General features: G+C 30.0%; 1 protein-coding gene across 1 annotated transcript; it reads left to right on the plus strand.

The window, feature by feature from the left end:
* Window positions 1-1930: 1930 nt before the first annotated feature.
* LOC119613866 (protein Malvolio-like) lies at window positions 1931-26479 on the plus strand. Its single transcript, XM_037969935.1, is given in 12 exon segments — window positions 1931-2607; window positions 20925-20983; window positions 20986-21162; window positions 21231-21360; window positions 21363-21414; window positions 21483-21544; window positions 21547-21646; window positions 21723-21861; window positions 25549-25704; window positions 25806-25964; window positions 26031-26196; window positions 26199-26479. Coding segments are annotated over 11 exon segments (1458 nt in total). The 5' UTR covers window positions 1931-2607; window positions 20925-20947.

Raw genomic sequence — 26479 nt, forward strand, 5'->3', positions numbered from 1 at the left:
AGATTGTCAACTCAGTCGCAGCCAATGTGTTACAACAACAAATGCAGTCTTTTATGGCACTGTCCACAGGAGACAGTGTTCGATAATCGGTACATAGATCTTTGTGTCTTACTTCAGAGTTTTCTGGAATTAAACTAGTGTGATGAACCAAACCTATAAAGTAGGACTGACCTGTAGCTATCCCGATTATAAGACTCTCCTCATTCTGAATAATAAGCCCCCGGGCTGTTTGTTTCCTTCCCTGTACATAAAGCATGCAAACGGGAAATAAAGTTAGTTTGTTTGTTAGTTGGTTAGTTAGTTAGTTAGTTAGTTAGTAGTAGTTAGTTAGTTAGTTAGTTAGTTAGTTAGTAGTAGTAGTTAGTTAGTTAGTTAGTTAGTTAGTAGTTAGTTAGTTAGTTAGTTAGTTAGTCTAGTTAGTTAGTTAGTTAGTTGTTAGTTAGTTAGTTAGTTAAGTTAGTTAGTTAGTTAGTTAGTTAGTTAGTTAGGTTAGTTAGTTAGTTAGTAGTTAGTTAGTTAGTTAGTTAGTTAGTTAGTTAGTTAGTTAGTTAGTTAGTTAGTGTAGTTAGTTAGTTAGTTAGTTAGTAGTTAGTTAGTTAGTTAGTTAGTAGTTAGTTAGTTAGTTAGTTAGTTAGTGTAGTTAGTTAGTTAGTTAGTTAGTTAGTTTAGTTAGTATTAGTTAGTAGTTAGTTAGTTAGTTAGTTAGTTAGTTAGTTAGTTAGTTAGTTAGTTAGTTAGTTAGTTAGTTAGTTAGTTAGTAGTTAGTTAGTTAGTTAGTGAGTTAGTTAGTTAGTGAGTTAGTTAGTTAGTTAGTTAGTTAGTTAGTTAGTTCGTTAGTTAGTTAGTTAGTTAGTGTTAGTTAGTTAGTTAGTTAGTTAGTTAGTTAGTTAGTTAGTTAGTTAGTTAGTTAGTTAGTAGTTAGTTAGTTAGTTAGTTAGTTAGTTAGTTAGTTAGTTAGTTAGTTAGTTAGTTAGTTAGTTAGTAGTTAGTTAGTTAGTTAGTTAGTTAGTTAGTTAGTTAGTAGTTAGTTAGTTAGTAGTTAGTTAGTTAGTTAGTTAGTTAGTAGTTAGTTAGTTAGTTAGTTAGTTAGTTAGTTAGTTAGTTAGTTAGTTAGTTAGTTAGTTAGTTAGTTAGTTAGTTAGTTAGTTAGTTAGTTAGTTAGTTAGTTAGTTAGTTAGTTAGTTAGTAGTTAGTTAGTTAGTTAGTTAGTTAGTTAGTTAGTTAGTTAGTTAGTTAGTAGTTAGTTAGTTAGTTAGTTAGTTAGTTAGTTAGTAGTTAGTTAGTAGTTAGTTAGTTAGTTAGTTAGTTAGTAGTTAGTTAGTTAGTTAGTTAGTTAGTGAGTTAGTAGTTAGTTAGTTAGTTAGTTAGTTAGTTAGTTAGTTAGTTAGTTAGTTAGTTAGTTAGTTAGTTAGTTAGTTAGTTAGTTAGTAGTTAGTTAGTTAGTTAGTAGTTAGTTAGTTAGTTAGTTAGTTAGTTAGTTAGTTAGTTAGTTAGTAGTTAGTTAGTTAGGTTAGTTAGTTAGTAGTTAGTTAGTTAGTTAGTTAGTTAGTTGTAGTTAGTTATTAGTTAGTTAGTAGTAGTTAGTTAGTTAGTTAGTTAGTTAGTTAGTAGTTAGTAGTAGTTAGTTAGTTAGTTAGTTAGTTAGTTATACAAATTACAATAATTAATTGCCTACAATAAAAAAACAAAACTTTTTCTAATGATAAACAAATAAATACTAAATTTACAGCCTATATGTATTTGCAGATTGTTTTTTATACAATTTATTTATAATATTTTCTTTTATCAATTTGAAAAAGAAAAACTCCCCATTATCTAAAAAAATCCCCATTTAAGCACACAAAAAAGCAACACTGTTTATTTACTTACTGTTTGCACAACTGTTACTCAGTTCTATAAAAACAAATTTTAACTGTGTACTTTCTTAGTAGTTTGACGTTTGTCGTTGATTAGAGTTGAACTAACGTGAAATTAAGGAAAAATAAAAGAGCAGCAACAACAACAAATATACACTCGCACAAAAAGAAAACGAAAAGAAAGAAAATAAAATTTTATTAGTAGAGAGATTGCTGGTGGTTTTTATTATAAAGGAATTTTACTTGTTATTAACAAAATAATAATACAAAACAAAAGAAGAGATTCATTTTAAAAAGTGATAAAAGAAGTTCCCTATAAATAACAGAAAGAAGTAAAATAAAAGTGAAAAGCTGTATAAATAAAAGCAGAAAGAATTATTTTTGTTACACACTCTGGCATTTAGTGATTTTCTTGATGGTCTCTTAATTATGCTGGTATTATGAAAAAGAAACAAGTGTTACTCTTTTAAAAAATAAGAAAAACAAATAATTTTTAAATTTATTTCGGTTTAAACAAAGGCATTAAATATTTTGATTGTTAAAGAACAAAAAAAAAGTACGCATTTTTGCAAAATACATAAAGAACTGCCAACGTCTTCAATTCAATAAAATAATAATCAACGTTAAATACAACAACAAAACAACATCAACTACAACAAGAAGAAAATTGCAACAAGAAACAACAAACAACAAAGTGTTCTTAATTAACAACTTCAAAAAAAGAAAATAAATTATTAAAAAACCCTTAAAAGTAAGTTTTAATGCAAATTCATTTTGTTTTATTGATTAAAAATTCTTTGTGTATTATTAAATTTTTTTTATAAAAATAACTCTGTTTTTATCATTTCTAACAAATCTATTCTAATTGTTAATATGTACAATTCATTCGTGTCAAAATTTACACACATACAACACAATTTCAATAACAGGTCGGTGTTGCCATGGTTTTGGGAAAAAAATGTTTGTGCTAAATCTTTTTACAAGCAGGATATTTATGGGAAATGGAAAGAAATTATTGAGAGGAGCTAAAGAATAATATTTATAAGTTATAAAAAAAACTATAATTACAAAATTTACAAAAGCATTTTCTATACATAATAGAGAATTTAAAGAATGTTTTCTTTAATTTTGATAATTTTCGAATAGAACATTTAACGAAAATTTTTCTTTAACAAATATTTTATACAAAAATTTTATGAAGAGGAATTTTCAAAATAAATAGAAAAATTAAAAAAAAAACAAATTATGTAATTCAAAATTTCTAAAAAAAACTGTAAATTTGTAAAAGAGGAAATTTGCAAAAAATAGAAAATTTACAAATTCTATACAGAAAAATTACTATTCTATACAGAATAAAAAATTTATCGAATATTTTCGTTAATTTAAACAAAAAATTATAATTTTCGAATGAATATTTAATGAAAACTTTTCTATAACAAACATTTTATATAAAATGTTAATATTTTTTTAAAGAAGTGATAAGATAATTCAACAATAATTTCTAGAGATACCAAAATTCTATATAAACAGAAAATTTAACGAAATTTTTCCAAAAGTACAAAAATAAAATTTAACAAATATCTTCGAATAGAAAATTTTAAGAAAATTCATTTATAAAAAAGTTAAAGAATCATTTTGTAAATTGAAATTTCATAGAATTTAGTATAAATTTTATAAATATTTTCTAAAAAAATAAATTTTAACAAAAAAATTTTAAGAAAATTTATTTATAAAAAAATTAACGAATCATTTATAAATTGAAAATTCACAGAATTTAGTATAAATATGATATTTAATAAATTATTTCTATAAAAAAAAATTTTAACAAAAATTTTCTATTTATAAAACTATAAGAAAATTCAACGAAAATTTTCTATAATTAAAAAAAGTAACAAAAAAATTTTATAAAATTAAAATTAACAAATATTTTCCTCAAGTTAAAAATTAACTTTAAAATTTAATTAACATTTCTGTAAATTTAACAATAATTTTTTATAAATTATAAATGTTCATTTGTTTTGTAAAAGTTTGGGAAATTTTTCTATTTAGAAACTTCAAAGGACAATATCTCAGTAAATACAAGAAATTTTGGTTAGTGTAGTCTGTCAGACCGGCGGTTGTGGGTTCGTTTCCCACCAGAAACACTGGTAAAAGAGCATAAAATGGGTCCAATGAAAGAATAGGTGTATTTCATCGGATTTGATGTAATATGCATCCTCCTTTTTAACTAACTATGAAAAAATTATGACAAATTATGTCCCTTATTTTGTAAAACATTTCACCTTACGTTGAAATTATCTTCATACAAATTTTGAAAATATAAAATCAATTTATATAAAAAATGCAGTGAAGTGAAGGGAATGGATTTACATATTAATGCCTACAGATTGGACTACGATCAAATATCTAACTCAAATCATCATTTAAGTTCGGTTCGTTTCTCGTTTCGTTTCCCACCATATACACTATGGGAAACTATGGGAAAATTATGACAAACCTTACGTTGAAATTATTTTCATAAACATTTTCGGAAATACAAAAACAATTTATATAAAAAATGTAGTGAGGGGAAGGGATTTATACAATTAATGTCGATAGATTGGACTTTCTCAAATCTTCATTTAAGTTCTGAATTATTTTAAAGCAAAGAATACAAGGTTGTCAGTTCTTACAACGTTGGCAGCAAATGTACAAAAAATGTAAAACAATCGTGTGAACCTACAACGTTATCAGAAAAAGCAATATATTCTGAAAGATGTTGCAAGGTAAAAATTGTAAGTTGACACGGTGTTAGACAGTTTATGAAACAATTTTCTGCCAACATTGTAAGATCTAATAACCTTAAGTGTAAAATTTTGTATTTAAAATTTTTTTTTTAAAAGAAATTTATTTTGTAGTAAAATCAATATGTTTCAGAAAATAGAACTTCAATATTGAACTAAAATACCAAACCTTTTGGGATTTATAATAAACCAACAAAATGGCAACACTATTAACATTTATAACATTCATCTTCTTATGTTTTTGCTTCCGTTCACTGTTGCCAACTTTTTTTCCCAAAAAATATCGCTAAAGTCGACTGAAAAAATAGCTAGAAAATAGCTAAATTCAAGACATTTTGAAAAATTTAGCGATAAATCGTCAAAATAATATTTATTATATGATTCTGAAAAGAAATAGCTAAAAAAACTAGCTAAATTTTTCAGATTTTTATATTATTCTAAAAGTCAGCGATTTATCGCTAAAATCTATATATGTACATACGTAGGAATGGGATAGTGATACAAACACATAAGAGAATCTTTTTTTATGTTAAATATTTTCACTTTGGGTTAGGAGAAATGTCAAGTTGAGGTTAATTTCGATATGCGACCCTATACAGATTGCTTTAAAAATGTAAAGATAATTGAATTTCGAAATGCTGGCCATTATGGATCGATCCTTTATTTCGGCATAAGAGTATTATTTATTTTTCCATTACAATACAATTACAAATTATATTCTAACCTAATTTACCGAGCAGGGTGACGATAACCATACGACCGTTGTAGTGTAGCAGACCAGGATCTCTGCTGGGAATCGAACCCACAACCCCCAGACTGACAGGCTAGCACACTACCAACTAGCCTACCGGGGCACCCAAGATTATTATTATATACTCTTTTGTGGGAAGTTTATCTACAATATCGATATGCGGCCCTATACGCCTTAGAAATGTGGTAAATTCTTAGGACTTTATGGATCGATCCTTTCGTCACTTATTTCCAATGTTCACTAATTTTTAGAATTATGGTAAATTTTATTATCATATCACTCATTTACTAAAAGACTAGAATAATTAAATATTCGTTTTTTAATTGAGTACAACAAAATATACCCCTTTTAAAGTTTTTCGTATAATTTTACCTGTACGCACAAATATTTGCTCCTAATTATGTTCTTCAGAACATTCAAAATAATACACACAGCAAAAACTCAAATAATTTACATTGAATGCATATTTTTATATACATACATACATATATGTAAATATCGTCATTCGTAGCAACTTTTAAGCGATATTATCAAATATAAATGAATAAAAAATGCCTTAAAATCTAAAGAAAAATCGCTAGATTTCCCGCTAATAGCTAAATCATATTTTTCCCCGCAAAATGGGATTAAAAATCGCTAGATTTGACGAGAAAAATAGCTGAATTGGCAACAGTGCTTCCGTTCTCCATAGGAAATGTCAAATGAGCACAAAACATACTCTCTCTCACTCTTTATAGTTTCACATTCTCTTATTACAAAGAAAAATTAACAAATTGCTTATTTTCTTTAAAATAAATTGCGAAATTTTTACTTGCGAGTTACTTATTACATACTTTATTTAATGAAAATTATAGAAAAACTGTTAAAATATAATTTTGATTGAATGTTTTTTTAAAAAATTTTATTCAATTACCATCATAATTATCATGCATGTCTAACGTATTTTGTGTTTTTTTTTTTGTTTATTTACATTTTGTATCTTTTTAATAGGAAGCTGAATAACTTTGTTTTTTTTTTGTTAAATTTGCTAATAATTTGCATATTAATTTGTTAAATTTTTTAAACACGTTTTAGACAAATTTTAATGTTCAGCCATGCGTAAAATATTAAATATTATTTTGGTTAGACAAAGAAAAAATTATTTAATTTTCTAATTTTAATAAAAAAGTGTATTTCACAGCTGTTACTTTTCATAATTATATTCCAGAAAAATATTACTAGATTATTATAAAATTGCTGATTAAAAATATATTGGAAAAATTTAATAATTCTGTTAAAAACATTTAGTGCAGTTTCCAAGTATAACTGTAATTTTAGAAATTTTTATATTTTAAATTTATTTAACGGCCCTTGTCTTCCCACCTTCGTGTTTTTACATTAGTAATTTACACATTTTATTTTAGAAATAAAAATAATAATGTTTTCTGATTTACAATTTGATATCAGTTACATTTATTTATTTTTATTGTTTTCTTATTTTCATTACTAATGACCTTCATTTTTGAACAATTGTGTTTATGTTTTACTTAAATTACAAATGTAAGTTTTATTTCTACTCATATTCTTTTACTAGTTATCTTCAGTTGTTTCAAGTTAATATTTTTTATCTTTAGAAACTAGAGAACTGAACTATAATTAAACTAGAACTAAACTAGAACTGAAACTAGGAATGAACCTAGAACTGAACTAGAACTGAAACTAGAACTGAACTAGAAACTGAACTAGAACTGCAACTAGAAACTGGACTAGAACTGAACCTAGAACTGAACTAGAACTGAAACTAGAACTGAACTAGAACCTGAACAGAACTAGAACTAGAAGAACTAGAATCTGAACTAGAACTGACACTAGAACTGAACTAGAACTGAACGTAGAACTGAACTAGAACTGAACTAGAACTGAAATCGAAGGAACTAGAATGACTAGAACTGAACTAGAACTGAACTAGAAACGAACTAGAACTGAACTAGAACTGAACTAGAACTGAACTAGAACTGAACTAGACTGAACTAGAACTGAACTAGAACTGAAACTAGAACTGAACTAGAACTGAACTAGAACTGAACTAGAACTGAACTAAACTGAACTAGAACTGAACTAGAACTGAACTAGAACTGAACTACAACTGAACTAGAACTGAACTAGAACTGAACTAGAACTGAACTAGAACTGAACTAGAACTGAACTAGAACTGAACTAGAACTGAACTACAACTGAACTAGAACTGAACTAGAACTGAACTAGAACTGAACTAGAACTGAACTAGAACTGAACTAGAACTGAACTAGAACTGAACTAGAACTGAACTAGAACTGAACTAGAACTGAACTAGAACTGAACTAGAACTGAACTAGAACTGAAACTAGAACTGAACTAGAACTGAACTAGAACTGAACTAGAACTGAACTAGAACTGAACTAGAACTGAACTAGAACTGAACTAGAACTGAACTAGAACTGAACTAGAAACTGAACTAGAACTGAACTAGAACTGAACTAGAACTGAACTAGAACTGAACTAGAACTGAACTAGAACTGAAGTAGAACTGAACTAGAACTGAACTAGAACTGAACTAGAACTGAACTAGAACTGAACTAGAACTGAACTAGAACTGAACTAGAACTGAACTAGAACTGAACTAGAACTGAACTAGAACTGAACTAGAACTGAACTAGAACTGAACTAGAACTGAACTAGAACTGAACTAGAACTGAACTAGAACTGAACTAGAACTGAACTAGAACTGAACTAGAACTGAACTAGAACTGAACTAGAACTGAACTAGAACTGAACTAGAACTGAACTAGAACTGAACTAGAACTGAACTAGAACTGAACTAGAACTGAACTAGAACTGAACTAGAACTGAACTAGAACTGAACTAGAACTGAACTAGAACTGAACTAGAACTGAACTAGTACTGAACTAGAACTGAACTAGAACTGAACTAGAACTGAACTAGAACTGAACTAGAACTGAACTAGAACTGAACTAGAACTGAACTAGAAACTGAACTAGAACTGAACTAGAACTGAACTAGAACTGAACTAGAACTGAACTAGAACTGAACTAGAACTGAACTAGAACTGAACTAGAACTGAACTAGAACTGAACTAGAACTGAACTAGAACTGAACTAGAACTGAACTAGAACAGAACTAGAACTGAACTAGAACTGAACTAGAACTGAACTAGAACTGAACTAGAACTGAACTAGAACTGAACTAGAACTGAACTAGAACTGAACTAGAACTGAACTAGAACTGAACTAGAACTGAACTAGAACTGAACTAGAACTGAACTAGAACTGAACTAGAACTGAACTAGAACTGAACTAGAACTGAACTAGAACTGAACTAGAACTGAACTAGAACTGAACTAGAACTGAACTAGAACTGAACTAGAACTGAACTAGAACTGAACTAGAACTGAACTAGAACTGAACTAGAACTGAACTAGAACTGAACTAGAACTGACTAGAACTGAACTAGAACTGAATTAGAACTGAACTAGAACTAAACTAGAACTGAACTAGAACTGAACTAGAACTGAACTAGAAATGAACTAGAACTAAACTAGAACTGAATAGAACTGAACTAGAACTAAACTAGAACTAAACTAGAACTGAACTAGAACTGAATTAGAACTGAACTCGAACTGAACTAGAACTGAATTAGAACTTTCAGAATGACCATTTCATAGCCTTTATAAATCTCAAATTTCAATAAACTCCATATATATTCTAATTAATTTAAGGTCAATTTATTGTATAGAATAAATAATTTTGAATATTAAAATTGAAATAACAAATATTTCAAGGGCGTTGTTTGAATTCTATTCATATTTACTTTAAAACGTTGAAACAGTGACTGATCTCTGTTTCGGGCTTGGTAACAATATGTGAGTAGATTCGACTTTGATCGTGGTGACAGATAGCACTACAAAAAATTTAATGTTAGTTTCACTGGACTTTTAACAGAAATCACATTTTCATGAGATAAGAAATTTAAACATACATATTTCCTATTATATGAAAATATAAAATTTCTAAGTATGTATTAAAAATTGTAAAATTGATATTTAAAATTAAAAAAAAAATTACAACTAAATTTTGCAAAAAATTTCTTTATAAAAATGTTTAATTTTTATAATTTTATATCTCAAAATAAATTTTACACTAATCGGTTTTATTTGGTATTTGGTTTCGGGGTAACTTTATTTGCGAAACTTATAAAATTATACAATTAATTAGTTGCAAAGTTTTAATTTTGTCGCACAGTGATATCAATAAAATTTTCGAATTAATTCGATATTTAATCTAATGGGGATAAATGTTTTAAATAAATTAAATATTGATGATTTTAATATGACAGTCTTATAAAATTAATTGTAATTAATGCAATAGTTTTAAAATCAACAACTATTTAACAAGCTCAAAAATTATAAATTATTCCTAAACATTAAGCAAAGTCATTTTGAATTTTATTGTGAGAAATAAATGAAAAAATATTATCCTAAAAAGTAATACAAAAGTACAATTAAATAAGCTTGTTAAACCCTAATTTTAAATTAATTATTTGAAATAAATAAAATTAAAAAAAATTACAATAAAAATAAATAAATCGAATAATTTAGATTTGATTATTTTAAAATATATATTTTTTTTCGAAATTATTTTTTCCTGTAACAGTTCTTATACTCTGGTTAACCAAATATATTTATTTATTATTACGTTTTCTGTCTTTTTAAATATTTTTACTTGTTTTTAACCAAAGAAAAAATCCAGCTGCCTAAATATTTTGGTAAATAAATATTAACTCTTTGTTTGAACACAAACTGACTATATATATATATATTTTGATCATGTTCTTTTTTTCAAAACAAAAAGGAGTTCAATTTACAGCCAATAACAACTCAAATACCAATCAATCATTTAATTATATTAATGTCTGTCTATAAAAGTAATGAGAAGAACGCTTAAAGTAAATAACAAATAAATATAAGAAATAATTCAAGTGTTACACTTAGAGAAATATGATCTTAGTTATCTAGTTTAGTTCTAGTTTAATTATAGTTCAGTTCTAATTCACTTCTAGTTCAGTACTAGTTCGGTTCTAGTTAAGTTCTAGTTCAGTTCTAGTTCTGTTCTAGTTCATTTCTACTTCAGTTCTAGTTCAGTTCTAGTTCAGTTCTAGTTCAGTTCTAGTTCAGTTCTAGTTCCGTTCTAGTTCAGTTCTAGTTCCGTTCTAGTTCAGTTCTAGTTCAGTTCTAGTTCAGTTCTAGTTCAGTTCTAGTTCAGTTCAGTTCTAGTTCAGTTAGTCTAGTTCGTTCTAGTTCAGTTCTAGTTCCGTTCTAGTTCAGTTCTAGTTCCGTTCTAGTTCAGTTCTAGTTAGTTCAGTTCTAGTTCAGTTCTAGTTCAGTTCTAGTTCAGTTCAGTTCAGTTCAGTTCAGTTCAAGTTCAGTTCTAGTTCAGTTCTAGTTCAGTTCTAGTTCAGTTCTAGTTCAGTTCTAGTTCAGTTCTAGTTCAGTTCTAGTTCAGTTCTAGTTCAGTTCTAGTTCAGTTCTAGTTCAGTTCTAGTTCAGTTCTAGTTCAGTTCTAGTTCAGTTCTAGTTCAGTTCTAGTTCAGTTCTAGTTCAGTTCTAGTAGTTCAGTTCTAGTTCAGTTCTAGTTCAGTTCTAGTTCAGTTCTAGTTCAGTTCTAGTTCAGTTAGTTCAGTTCTAGTTCAGTTCTAGTTCAGTTCTAGTTCAGTTCTAGTTCAGTTCTAGTTCAGTTCTAGTTCAGTTCTAGTTCAGTTCTAGTTCAGTTCTAGTTCAGTTCTAGTTCAGGTTCTAGTTCAGTTCTAGTTCAGTTCTAGTTCAGTTCTAGTTCGTTCTAGTTCAGTTCTAGTTCAGTTCAGTTCTAGTTCAGTTCTAGTTCAGTTCTAGTTCAGTTCTAGTTCAGTTCAGTTCAAGTTCAGTTCTAGTTCAGTTCTAGTTCAGTTCTAGTTCAGTTCAGTTCTAGTTCAGTTCTAGTTCAGTTCTAGTTCAGTTCTAGTTCAGTTCTAGTTCAGTTCTAGTTCAGTTCTAGTTCAGTTCTAGTTCAGTTCGTTCAGTTCTAGTTCAGTTCTAGTTCAGTTCTAGTTCAGTTCTAGTTCAGTTCTAGTTCAGTTCTAGTTCAGTTCTAGTTCAGTTCTAGTTCAGTTCTAGTTCAGTTCTAGTTCAGTTCTAGTTCAGTTCTAGTTCAGTTCTAGTTCAGTTCTAGTTCAGTTCTAGTTCAGTTCTAGTTCAGTTCTAGTTCAGTTCTAGTTCAGTTAGTTCAGTTCTAGTTCAGTTCTAGTTCAGTTCTAGTTCAGTTCTAGTTCAGTTCTAGTTCAGTTCTAGTTCAGTTCTAGTTCAGTTCTAGTTCAGTTCTAGTTCAGTTCTAGTTCAGTTCTAGTTCAGTTCTAGTTCAGTTCTAGTTCAGTTCTAGTTCAGTTCTAGTTCAGTTCTAGTTCAGTTCTAGTTCAGTTCTAGTTCAGTTCTAGTTCAGTTCTAGTTCAGTTCTAGTTCAGTTCTAGTTCAGTTCTAGTTCAGTTCTAGTTCAGTTCTAGTTCAGTTCTAGTTCAGTTCTAGTTCAGTTCTAGTTCAGTTCTAGTTCAGTTCTAGTTCAGTTCTAGTTCAGTTCTAGTTCAGTTCTAGTTCAGTTCTAGTTCAGTTCTAGTTCAGTTCTAGTTCAGTTCTAGTTCAGTTCTAGTTCAGTTCTAGTTCAGTTCTAGTTCAGTTCTAGTTCAGTTCTAGTTCAGTTCTAGTTCAGTTCTAGTTCAGTTCTAGTTCAGTTCTAGTTCAGTTATAGTTCTAGTTCAGTTCTAGTTCAGTTCTAGTTCAGTTCTAGTTCAGTTCTAGTTCAGTTCTAGTTCAGTTCTAGTTCAGTTCTAGTTCAGTTCTAGTTCAGTTCTAGTTCAGTTCTAGTTCAGTTCTAGTTCAGTTCTAGTTCAGTTCTAGTTCAGTTCTAGTTCAGTTCTAGTTCAGTTCTAGTTCAGTTCTAGTTCAGTTCTAGTTCAGTTCTAGTTCAGTTCTAGTTCAGTTCTAGTTCAGTTCTAGTTCAGTTCTAGTTCAGTTCTAGTTCAGTTCTAGTTCAGTTCTAGTTCTTCTAGTTCAGTTCTAGTTCAGTTCTAGTTCAGTTCTAGTTCAGTTCTAGTTCAGTTCTAGTTCAGTTCTAGTTCAGTTCTAGTTCAGTTCTAGTTCAGTTCTTCAGTTCTAGTTCAGTTCTAGTTCAGTTCTAGTTCAGTTCTAGTTCAGTTCTAGTTCAGTTCTAGTTCAGTTCTAGTTCAGTTCTAGTTCAGTTCTAGTTCAGTTCTAGTTCAGTTCTAGTTCAGTTCTAGTTCAGTTCTAGTTCAGTTCTAGTTCAGTTTAGTTCAGTTCTAGTTCATTCTAGTTCAGTCTTTTCAGTTCTAGTTCTAGTTCAGTTCTAGTTCAGTTCTAGTTCAGTTCTAGTTCAGTTCTAGTTCAGTTCTAGTTCAGTTCTAGTTCAGTTCTAGTTCAGTTTAGTTCAGTTCTATTCAGTTCTAGTTCAGTTCTAGTTCAGTTCTAGTTCAGTTCTAGTCAGTTCTACTTCAGTTCTACTTCAGTTCTAGTTCAGTTCTAGTTCAGTTCTAGTTCAGTTTAGTTCAGTTCTGTTCAGTTCTTGTTCAGTTCTAGTTCAAGTTCAGTTCAGTTTCTAGTTCCGTTCTAGTTCAGTTCTAGTTCAGTTCTAGTTCAGTTCTAGTTCAGTTCTAGTTCAGTTCTAGTTCAGTTCTAGTTCAGTTCTAGTTCAGTTCTAGTTCAGTTCTAGTTCAGTTCTAGTTCAGTTCTAGTTCAGTTCTAGTTCAGTTCTAGTTCAGTTCTAGTTCAGTTCTAGTTCAGTTCTAGTTCAGTCTAGTTCAGTTCTAGTTCAGTTCTAGTTCAGTTCTAGTTCAGTTCTAGTTCAGTTCTAGTTCAGTTTAGTTCAGTTCTAGTTCAGTTCTAGTTCAGTTCTAGTTCAGTTCTAGTTCAGTTCTAGTTCAGTTCTAGTTCAGTTCTAGTTCAGTTCTAGTTCAGTTCTAGTTCAGTTCTAGTTCAGTTCTAGTTCAGTTCTAGTTCAGTTCTAGTTCAGTTCTAGTTCAGTTCTAGTTCAGTTCTAGTTCAGTTCTAGTTCAGTTCTAGTTCAGTTCTAGTTCAGTTCTAGTTCAGTTCTAGTTCAGTTCTAGTTCAGTTCTAGTTCAGTTCTAGTTCAGTTCTAGTTTCAGTTCTAGTTCAGTTCTAGTTTCAGTTCTAGTTCAGTTCTAGTTCAGTTCTAGTTCAGTTCTAGTTCAGTTCTAGTTCAGTTCTAGTTCAGTTCTAGTTCAGTTCTAGTTCAGTTCTAGTTCAGTTCTAGTTCAGTTCTAGTTCAGTTCTAGTTCAGTTCTAGTTCAGTTCTAGTTCAGTTTAGTTCAGTTCTAGTTCAGTTCTAGTTCAGTTCTAGTTCAGTTCTAGTTCAGTTCTAGTTCAGTTCTAGTTCAGTTCTAGTTCAGTTCTAGTTCAGTTCTAGTTCAGTTCTAGTTCAGTTCTAGTTCAGTTCTAGTTCAGTTCTAGTTCAGTTCTAGTTCAGTTTTAGTTCAGTTCTAGTTCAGTTCTAGTTCAGTTCTAGTTCAGTTCTAGTTCAGTTCTAGTTCAGTTCTAGTTCAGTTCTAGTTCAGTTCTAGTTCAGTTCTAGTTCAGTTCTAGTTCAGTTCTAGTTCAGTTCTAGTTCAGTTCTAGTTCAGTTCTAGTTCAGTTCTAGTTCAGTTCTAGTTCAGTTCTAGTTCAGTTCTAGTTCAGTTCTAGTTCAGTTCTAGTTCAGCTCTTGATCAGTTCTAGTTCAGTTCTAGTTCAGTTCTAGTTCAGTTCTAGTTCAGTTCTAGTTCAGTTCTAGTTCAGTTCTAGTTCAGTTCTAGTTCAGTTCTAGTTCAGTTCTAGTTCAGTTCTAGTTCAGTTCTAGTTCAGTTCTAGTTCAGTTCTAGTTCAGTTTAGTTCAGTTCTAGTTCAGTTCTAGTTCAGTTCTAGTTCAGCTCTTGATCAGTTCTAGTTTAGCTCTAGTTCAACTCTAATTCAGTGCTAGTTCAGTTATAGTTCGGTTTTTATTTCGTTCATTTATATTCTGAATGTTCCTATACTTATACGACTTTTTGTTTATAAACAATTATTAATCAAAATATACCTTCAGTTATTAAACAAGTGTTTTCACCTAAAACCTTCACCCAAATTAAGAATTGGGAACACATGATAATAAAAAGTCAAAATTACTCATGCCAAACATTATACATTTTTCTCAGTGTACAGTTAACAGTGGCTCAGAACTTTGTATAATGCAGCCAACAATTTACTATTTAAATTTCCTTAAATAGTGAATACAACTCTTAGTTGTCAGCAAAATAAATAAAATAGAAAAAAAGAAGTTTCTCTAATCATTTTTAAACGTCATCATCAAGGTAATCAAGTTTTCTATATAAAAGAAATACTAGTACTAAAGTAATTGTAAAAATACATATCTAGCGATTCTTTAAGGTATTGCGAAAAAAAGAATACCAGCTAAATGTTTTCATATATATTGCGTAAAGTTTTTTTGAAAACAAGTTAATCCATACATCAGGCATATTTAATTAAACAAAAAGTCTAAAGACTTCTTTATAACTGAACTTGAAATCAATAAATATTAATTAAGAACGATTTTGTTTGTTATTTTTAAAAGGTGTATTTAGAGGTAGTTATTTATACAATAAAATCGGTTAGTGAACCAAACAATAAAATTAAAAATTTCTTTGTTTTTGCTTTGCTGTTAAAATCCCTGTTGCGGACTTTAAACAGATTTTAAAGTCAGTTTATTGACACTTATTTTTGTTGAAATTAATGAATTTTTGCTGCAATTTACAATAATTTTCCCTTTTTGTTTTAATACTTTTACAAAATGAATGTATTCGTTTTTATTTATAATTTTTTGTTATAAATTGTAAATGTAGGTTGTAGGTATGAGTTTGTCATGGCTTTTGTAACGGGGATGTAACTATAAATGGAATTTTTTAAACGTTTTGGATGCTTTAGACGTTTACAACTCATTATCGTAATATACAATCCCAGTAATGTCGAAAATATTAGAGCGGTTTCAAGTTAGCAAGTTTAGAATACGAGAATTCGAATAGATCTGGCTAAATTTGAGCAATGGCCGGGCATATAATAATCTAAACCTCAGACATATCAAGGTATTGGGTGAGATATTGGCATGATTAAATCTTAAGTTCGTTTCTTTTTATAAGACAGCCCTGGCCAAGGTCTATTGCTGGAAATACTAGCAGAGCTCTCCAAACCTGAAAAGATCTCGAAGATCATGCAATTTGCGACTTCCTATTTATGTTTATAAAAAGCTAAGAGTAGCATACGCTAATGGATCTACAAGATAAGTGATCGGTAGTTATGAATAAGAACTTTTTTGGATCACTAAGGAATATAAAGGGGCAGATTTACTTTAAATATGGTACGATCGTGTGCCTTCAAAGCATATAATCAGAAGAAGAAAAATAAAACGAAGATGTTTTCTTACTCTTCGGGATGTAGGAGGATGGGTTTTTTTCCTGAAACCTCTTTAGTTATCAGCGATATCGCTTTGAAGGGAGATGATGTCTAAACTATATAATCAGAAGAAGTCATGAAGCCATTGATCCAAAATAAAATGAAGATGCTTTCTTCCTCTCTAAGATGGGATGTGTTTTCTTTGAGCATTTCTATTCCTGAAATCTCTTTAGGTATCAGTGTTATAATGGGCGCAATTGTACGGCTTTCAGAGTTGGTGCCTTCTACACATAATCTTATCTTATCTGGTCTATAGTCTAGACCAAATTGAGCGGTTTTCAGGGGTCAATCAGATCGTTCAGTTGCAGAAAAGCCTCTACCAATTAGGAATATAATAACGTTTAAAGTAGAGCATCTAATAGGTTTCTATTCCTGAAATCTCTTTAGGAATCATTGTTATAATGGACGCAATTTTCCGGCTTTCAGAATCGGTACCTTCTAAACATAATATTATCTTATCAAGTCTATAGTCAAGTCTTTGAAAGGGTAACCTGATCGTTCAGTTGCAGAAAAGACTCTACCAATTAGGAAAATAATAACGTTTAGAGTAGAGCACCTATAATTTACTACACCAGTATTGGTATATGAAATATTTGAGCTCTGGAGCCTTCTCTGTGTCAATCAGGGACCTTTTGGAATATAGGTCCCCTATTTTCAAACTCTTTTATTAACTTCCTACACAACTACATTCATATTGACATCACACTAGTGTGGGCATCTGCTTATCTGTTTTAAATATCTCCACTGTGTCTTCAGTTGAATTCCGCAGGGGTCTATTAATAGTAGTATCTTCAGTTAATTCTTAAACAGGCTGAAAAAAGCTATGTATGTGCAACTCCGTAACCGTAAAAGGCATTGTGCAACTGATAACCCTAATAGTCGGGGCATATTGGGGTTGAGCTCCGCTTCAATGAACACTGTCATAGTTGCAGTGACAGGGAAAAGGAAGAAACGGTATTCTACTTTCTCTAAGAATGACCTGACCTAACTACCAGGAGATATAGATTCCTTGGCAACTACCTCCACGACTACAGGTAGGATTAAATGCTATACAGTCGTATAAATCTGACGAGTAGTGGTGTGTTCCAGTCAAAACAGATTCCCTTGAATCTCTTCGTAGTGAGGCCTTCCGATCTTTGTTTCGCTAATTCGACTCTAGGTTTCAACATTTCAAGACCCGTAGCCGATGAAATATACCTCTTTGTTCTGCCCTAAACTTATCTCGACAAATTTTCTTACTTTACTTTTTTGGTTGCACAAAATCACTTGTTACCGAGAAATGATAGCGCGTAACCTTTTAGAAGTGGACTCCTTATCTACTGTATCTATTGCAAACACAACCACTGTATTAAGTAAAAATTAAAAATGCATTTAAGATTCGTCATCATATTGTTAACTTATTATTTATTTTCTTCTGTTGCTGATAAGCCAATCTGTACCACTTTTTTCATAAATAAATATGAAAGTACTTATGTATTTATTTATAAAAATGTTTGTGTACATTGAATATTATTATTGCTCATCAATTTAATTGAATTTTTTTTTGCGTTTTTTATGATGTCTGTAACTGTCAAATGAAATAATTTTGTTTTGCTTTAGCCAGTCAGTCGGACAATTGTCGTTATGTATTTAAGCGTTAAAGAATATTAAGGGTAATCACAGTTTAAAGTTTTAAGGCAATTAAAAACTAATTAACAAAACATATGATTTTGAAACTGTGAATTATATTGAAACTTTTTCCATCAAAGTTTTCCTGCAAATCTCTTTTTATGTCAAGTTGTATTATGTTTTTATAACAACTTTCCAGTTTAAGTATATTTACTGGTTTATGTTATCTTATTTTTGCGTTAAATATAATAAAATTTAATTCTTTTCTTGAATTTTATTATTTTAAATGAATACCTGTAATAAAAATTTTAACTGACAAAAGTGTTTGTTATCCATTGTATTTTAGTTTTACTTAATTGCTTGTATAAAGAGTAGTATAAATTTAACTTTGTATATTATACAAATTAATAAGCTAATAATTTTTAATAATTTCACATTCCAAGTTTTAATTAATTTTAAAACGAAAGATTTCAAACAATTCAAAATTTGTTTAGATTACATGAATGGAAAATCAGAGTATACAATTAAAAGTTGTATGAAATTAAACATTCGCAAACCCAGTGAACAATTTGTGTTCACACTAAGTATAAGGTTACATTTAAGTCTTCACACTTATACATATATTTCTTAAAATATTTGTTTTATTTTCAAGTATCCTTCATTCAGTTATTTCTACCTTTTGCTACCGATAAGTGGTACTATTTGCTGGGATACTTATAGTAAGAAGTACTTCTTAATATAATTACAATATTTTATATTTAATTGCGGTTTTATCTATATAAACTAGCGATTTTTATAGGAATACTATAATACTATTTAAATAGTTTTATCTTAACAGAAGTCACATTAAGAAAAATCTAATAAAAATATAGTTTATCCTACTAAAATAGATCTCCTACTTATATATGCAAATCATTATGCAAAATAATTCTAATATAACGTTTTTAAAATTGTAATTTAAGACGATAGCTGCTTTGTAACCGGATTCGTAATAAAAAATGATCGAATTTGAATGTTAAATACATTGTATATCGAAATTCGGAGTAACTTTCATGATTCCGAAATAGTTGTGAAGATTTAATACGGAAAAAGTACTTAATTAATGTAGAAGTACACAACACATGTTAAGGTGGCAACGCGTTTCACACTTTCAAAATCAAAATGTAAAGTTTTGTATATTTCTGAATATTTTTCTTCCATTGTTGAAGAAATTTATTTCATTTTAGTTTATTCTTATTCTAAAGAAAGCAAAATACAACCCTTATCAGCTGCCGACGCGTCAAAGTTGAAAGTTGCTGAACTTTTCACGGCAGATGCGTTACAAACTACAATGTGTAACTTGTTAAATGAAAATACACTATTTCAACTTTTTTTTGACAGAAGCCTATAACGCGTTGCCGCGTACAATGCGTGTTGTGTGCTTCCACCTTTAGTCGTAAGAATGTTGCGTTATTTTGGGATGTTTCAAAAAGTACCTAATGAGTATCATTATAAGCAATTTTGAGTTATTGGACCAAACTTTATTTTTATTGCCTTAAAGAGTTATTATTAAAGACATTATCTTCATAAATTTTATACTATATTCATTTATCTATTGACATTTATTTTTATTACAATAAAAATTTAATAAAACACGTGTATTTTTATATAAAGGTGTGTTCGTTGTTTGCCAAATGTTGACACAACTTTGTGGTCTCATAAAACATTGTTTTGGCGATAAGATATGTGTAAAGAGTTCTTGGTTAGAGCAGGTCTGTGTCAGAATTTTTATGATTTGGTACAGGTCTGGGGATTTGTCAAGATCAAAATATGTATAAAAAATTACCTATAGATAGGTAGATAGATAGATAGATAGATAGATAGATAGATAGATAGATAGATAGATAGATAGATAGATAGATAGATAGATAGATAGATAGATAGATAGATAGATAGATGATGATAGATAGATAGATAGATAGATAGATAGATAGATAGATAGATAGATAGATAGACAGACAGACAGACAGACAGAGATAGATAGATAGATAGATAGATAGATGATAGATAGATAGATAGATAGATAGATAGATAGATAGATAGATAGATAGATAGATAGATAGATAGATAGATAGATAGATAGATAGATAGATAGATAGAGAGATAGATAGATAGATAGATAGATAGATAGATAGATAGATATAGATAGATAGATAGATAGATAGATAGATAGATAGATAGATAGATAGATAGATATAGATAGATAGATAGATAGATAGAAACAGAACCCATTCAAAATGGTTGAATTTCGACAAATTGGAAAAGGAATCAAAAATGTGGCGACGTCAATCGTAAAACGAGGGATTACAGTAGTTCTACACTAACCATGTACACTTTATGCCTGGCTTATCAATTATTAGTTATTGAGAAAAAAACTGTAATTTTAGCTTATTATAGTTTTTTTGTCAATCGCTAAAAAATCCCCCATTATTTTAAATATATTTTTGTAATTGTATTATTTAATAATATAACAAAATAATTTAGCTATTTTCTTAATTTGTTATTCTATTCGTAAATCATAAAAGAAACAAAAAGTTTTTTTTTTTTTACATTTTAAAAATTGGGTACTTTTTGCTCACACAACATGCTAATCAAAACTTAAATACTTTGTTTAGATCTAACATCATGTATGAATGTATATATAAATTATATAACTACATATCGTTATCTGAAATGGTAGAGATAATAATTAAGAATGATATATATATATAAGATTCAGATTCAATGGGAATCTATAAAAGGGATATTTTTGGTACTTTTAAGTATGGAACCAAAACCCAAGAAATTAAACAAATAAGTGCCTCATTGGATAGGTATCTATAATACGAAACGTTTTGGTACTTTTTCATGATTCAATGGTTACTTTTTGAATTTTCTATAATATTGAAGCCAGAAATATAAAATTTAACATACAGGGAGTTTTTGGTACTTTTTCGTTATTCAAATGGTACTTTTTCTTCTTAATAATGAACATAGTACCATAAAACTAAACATACTGGGTCTCGATTTAATAAGAATTTATAAGAAGGGAATTTTGGTACTTTTACGCTTTTCAAATGGTACTTTTTGAATTGAAAATATAAATATAAACGTAAACCTGCATTGTAACTGACGATATGCTTTAAAGAAAAAGCTCATATGAGAAATCATGAAAAAAACTTTTTATCACTCAGACATTTCCCTTTTTTACTTTGATAAACTGTAAACTACTTAGTAGAGAAACAAAATAATTAAGCTTAAATTTACACAACTAACAAAAAAAAAAGCAATTTTTATTATTTACTGGGAAATATATTTAAATTAATGGCGTTCTATTGTCATTTCACTTTTAGATTTTCACTTCAAAAGTACGAGTATGTCATCAAATGATGCCTATAATCGTAGTGAAGAACAAATGGAGGCAATGGATCGGTTGCATCTTTTAGCGGCAGTGCGGGGCCGAGCACCAGTAAGCCAAACATATCACAAATACAGCAACAGATAGTACCGAATGAAGAGACACACTTAAGAGGTGATTCAAAACAGGCCTATTTTAGTGATGAAAAAGTTTTGATACCCGAAACCGATAAGGTAAGGAATAAATCTTTATTTTTGTTGTTGTAAAAGTTAAACAAAATTTTAATTTATTATTTATTAAGGTGGGTTTCAGTTGGCGTAAATTATGGGCCTTCACAGGGCCCGGTTTTCTAATGTCAATTGCGTATCTTGATCCGGGTAACATTGAATCTGATTTACAAAGTGGTGCAGCAGCAAAATATAAAATTCTCTGGTTCTCTTGTGGGCGACCGTGTTGGGTTTACTAATGCAACGCTTGGCTGCAAGGTATTAATTTTATTATTATTATTATTATTGTTTAACAAATAATGTTAATAATTCTTTTTATTATGCTAGACTGGGTGTTGTACTGGTCTACATTTAGCTGAGATGTGCTATCGTCAATATAAAAAAATTCCCGTTTTATATTATGGATTATGATTGAAATCGCCATTATAGGTTCCGATATGCAAGAGGTCATTGGTACGGCTGTAGCCATATATTTACTATCGAATAAAGTGTAAGTATTTGCAATTATAATTTCATTTGTTAGTTTTTTTTTGTTTTAATAAATTGTGATTTATTTTTAATTATAGAGTTCCTTTGTGGGGCGGTGTTTTGATAACAATTATCGATACATTTACGTTTTTGTTCTTAGATAAATATGGTCTGCGTAAACTAGAATTTCTATTCGGTTTTCTTATCACTGTTATGGCTGTGACATTTGGCTATGAGGTATTTATAAAAACATTAAATACATTTTTTTTTGTCAAATAGATTTAATCTGAAATTTTAAGAATTTATGAGAATTATTTTGTGAAGATTATCAAATGTTTGAGAAGTCTCACGTATTTATTATTTATAACTTTTATTGAAAGTAATATTTTTTAAAAGTTTTGCTAAAACAAACATTTTTAAAACCACTTTAGTCATAACGCATAGTAATATTGTTCCTACACCAACCAAAATCGGTTCAAAATCTTTTTCGGAGTTGATTTAGTGATGTCCGTCTATGCGTCCGTCTGTCCTTGTATACTGTAATCTAGATACATAGATATATCACTATATAAATCGGCACAACTAAATTTTTTATAAACCTAGAGGATATTGAAAATGTTCTTAGTGATTTGACTATACCTTAACCCCTTCAGAAATTTATGTCTAAACTCATTTCTAAACATTTTTATTGATGTAGTTGCAGGGATTGTAAACTTTATATATTGCTGTAGTTCAGGGGGTAGTATTCCACAATCATTGATAGCAATATTAGTCCTACACCCACCATAAAGTGTAATAATCTTCTCAGAATCCTTTTCGGAATTGATTTACCGATGTCTGTTCATCTTTCCTTCTGTAAAGGTTTGATTTCTAAACACTTTTATTGATGTAGTCATAGGGTTCGTAAACTTTATATATTCCTGCAGTTCGTGGTAGCATTCCACAGCCCTTGATTTGACCTATTATTTAGAGTTACCCTGGATACAGAATTTAGCTACAGCTTAGCTGTCCTAGTAGGACATTACTTCGATTACTAATGGGCTCTGTAATAGATTAATTCTGTGGATCTGAATAACTATTTCCTTAAGTACAATAAAAACCAAGTTCCATGTGTCCACTTTATCGATACTAGGAGAGAATATAGTGAGCTTCTTCTGCTTTACAATAAGAACATTGCAAACAACTTTCGTATAGACTTTAATACAAATTACTGTCTTTTTCGGATGCAGTACCACTTGTTGAACTGCTAGTAGAAATTTAAAACTAAAGCATCACCTAGTGGATCTATACATGTCGTACGTGCCTTTATTGTTTTTCTTTCTGTTTACAACATTGAACTTTTAAAGCAATTTATTTAAAAATTAACCTATTTTTTCAAATATAAAAATTTTTCATTAAATTTCCTTGCAAACTTTTTCCGCGAATTTTATCTTATCTTAATTTTTTTTACAATTTAAATATTTAATAAAAACCACCTGTCACAATGAACTTTATTGTCTGTTTTTTTCTGCGAAAAAAAAGTTGTCACATTCTTATCTTTAACTTGGAAAATAAGATATAAACTACATACTATAATTAATTTAAAATTTACTTTGATGCTTCTAACTAAATAATTAGTATAATAGTTTGTGGTGTGCCCTACACTATTTAGATAAAAGTCTTAGGTTTGCTAAAGAATTCGTAAAGGCTTTCGGAGAAGAATACATAACTTTCAAATGATCCGTATAGTGATTGCAATAGCATGTAGAAACGAAGTGCCTAAAGCCATAGTACTTATCGGTGCCAAGATTAGACAAGGCTTGAATTCCTATTATGGACTATTAGCACAGCTACCAATAACATAAATGGACACTATTATGAAGGTCCTAAATCAGCCTATCTGTGTCATATAAAGACCATAAATGTCTCTACATTGAATGTCTGAATAGTCAGCAACACATAAAGTTCTCTCTCGCTTACTCTCTACTTTTAATTTTTTCATCCGCAACAGTTAGAATAACTCTATAATTAAACTTTTAAAAGTACCATCGAAGCCTACAAAACCATATGGTCCAAGAAGACCTATAAGTTTCCGCATATATTTGAAAACATAAGTGCAACTTACTAGTTGATTCCCTTCTCTTAAAAGTGGGAACTAGTTTAAGCTAGTTCGTCTGAAAATAAACAATATCTCGTAATTTTATCGTGAAACAAGCGTGATTTTTAGTGCTTGTTTTACGGGCGAAATCTTAAGAGAATATAACTCGGTGTTGATCCAATCGCCTATACTCATCCCAGACTTAGTCTTAAACATTTTATAGATCTCGAACTTGTCCTCTTAAATGAGCGTAATGGAGATATCGACTCTCCCGATTTCGCTCTCTCTAAGACCCTATAAAAGCAGTCGATCTAGGGGCATTTCAACTTGATTTCAATCTCTTAAAGGTGGAACTTTAGTTACTTTGTTTGAACGGATTTAAATGTCCGGTCATTACATCATGAGAAAGTGTCGTATTGGTACCAAACAACGACTGAATACATTGAACCAACAGCCGATTCTCAAGTCATTTTCTTGTTCTTAAAATAATTGGACCTTCGTTATGAAACAACCCGAGTCATAATTATTCAAAGATGGTGAACCCAACGACAGTTGTATTAATCGAAAGTTTTTTCCTCTCATCAGGTTTTAGGGTTTTTCTTAAAATATCATACTGGACTATGGAATATAAAGAGCCATGTAAGCCGCGATAACTAGCATGTTTCTGCTGTATATTAGACTGAAATTCTATTAAATAATCATCATTAAGCAATTCTTATATCGTTTAGAAATCTAGGAGTGATTTGACCTTTTATGATTAAGATATCGGAGCATTAATTCTTATGGAGTCAGGACTTTAATTCTAGTCTTGGATTTAAAGCTGATCTTGCCTCAGTGATCGTTCCTCCGAAACGAATAGAACAAATTGCCCTTACAATGTGAAATAATATAGATGTTGTTACACTTCCCAGAAAGAGATTTAAGGCTCTTTTTATGATCGAGATCTTAGGCTGGATAATGCTACATCTCTCCTATTCTAGAACTCATACAAAAATCAACTTTCAGTCTTACATCTGTATAGATCTAAAACGTTTTATCCAAAGAGAATCCATCCAAAATCGTAGGTTTTGTTGAGGTCACCCGTGTTACATTTTTTCAAATGTGTATTATAAACTTGATCCAAAGTTGACAGTTTTAAAGATCTTTTATTGAGGATATCTCTGGATAACGTTACATCTGTCCAACTTCTAGAACACATACAAAAGCTGAGAATCAATATTACATCTGTATAGATCTAAAACGTTTCATCCGAAGAGAACGCATTCAAAATCCTAGGTAGTCCGTCCTTGATCATCTGATAGTCGTGAAGTATGGAAGTTAGAAATGTTTGCTACGTTTTTAAAAGCTGAAATACTGGTTCTTGTCGTCATGTTTTGTTTCAGATGTGTGAACATCAGATTGTTTAAGATCTGTTGCATCAGAACGTCGTCTGTGGGACACTCTTTTTTCAAATGTTATTATAAACTAGACCCCAAGTTGGCGGAAATCTCTCGATAACGTTACATTTCTGCTACTTCTAGAACACAGTCTTACATCTGCATTGATCTAAAACGTTTTATATAAGGAGAACTCTTTCCATATCGTAGGTGTTCCGTCCGCGATCATCTGACTATAGTCGTGAAGTATGTAAGTTAGGAACGTTTGCTAGGTTAGCCGCATATTCAGTATTTAAAGGAGTACGTTTTCATAAGACTATTAGTGGATTTCATAATCTTTTTATATTTGAATTGATTAAGTGTATTTTGAAGAAAGTGTATTTTGATGAAATTATATTTTTAGGTTAAAAACTCTAGGAAATTTATGAAAAAGATGATCAATCTAATATGTAAATCTCATTTTAATTTCAGTACGTTGTTTCAGCACCCAATCAAGGTGAAGTTTTAGAAGGTATGTTTGTGCCCTGGTGTAAGGATTGCAACTCAGAAGTTTTACTGCAGGCAGTAGGCGTAGTGGGTGCAGTTATTATGCCACACAATTTGTATTTACATTCGGCATTAGTCAAGGTAATTAAATAAACAAATACAAATCGAAAAAGAAAAAACAAACCAATAAAACAATAACAATTAAAAAATGACACGTTTTTCATTTCTAATATTTATTATAGTCTCGTGATGTTGATCGTCGTCAGCCCACAAAAGTACGCGAAGCTAATTATTATTTTTTCATTGAAGCCGCAGTCGCCTTGTTTGTTTCATTCATTATCAATTTATTTGTGGTGGCGGTCTTTGCCCATGGCATGTATGGTAAAACCAATAATGATGTGGTAAGTATATAACATACTAAATATTAAAAAAGAAACAATTAAATTTGTTTTTTTTTGTGCATTTAGCTACAAGTTTGTCAAAATCAAAGTATGTATGAAGATGCCAAACATTCGTTTGTGGACAATCAAAATGGTACCGCCATCATTGATGCTGATTTATATAAAAGTGGTCTCTTTTTGGGTTGTACCTTTGGTGTGGCTGCCATGTATATTTGGGGTGTAGGTATTTTAGCTGTGGTCAATCTTCCACCATGACCGGTACCTATGCTGGTCAATTCTCAATGGAGGGTTTCTTGAACTTACAATGGCCCCGCTGGCGTCGTGTTTTGTTCACCCGTTTGATTGCCATTGTACCCACTTTCTGTTTGGCTCTTTTCAGTAAAATGGAAGATTTAACAAATATGAATGATATTTTAAATGCTGTAATGTCATTGCAATTGCCTTTCGCTGCCATACCAACGATAGCATTTACTTCGTGTTCCGCTATAATGGGTGAATTTGTTAATGGAATGTAA

This window comes from Lucilia sericata, unplaced genomic scaffold (genome assembly GCF_015586225.1).
Source record: "Lucilia sericata isolate MDLA Ls3-8-SP2 unplaced genomic scaffold, ASM1558622v1 Contig002393F_arrow, whole genome shotgun sequence".
NCBI classification, from domain to species: domain Eukaryota; kingdom Metazoa; phylum Arthropoda; class Insecta; order Diptera; family Calliphoridae; genus Lucilia; species Lucilia sericata.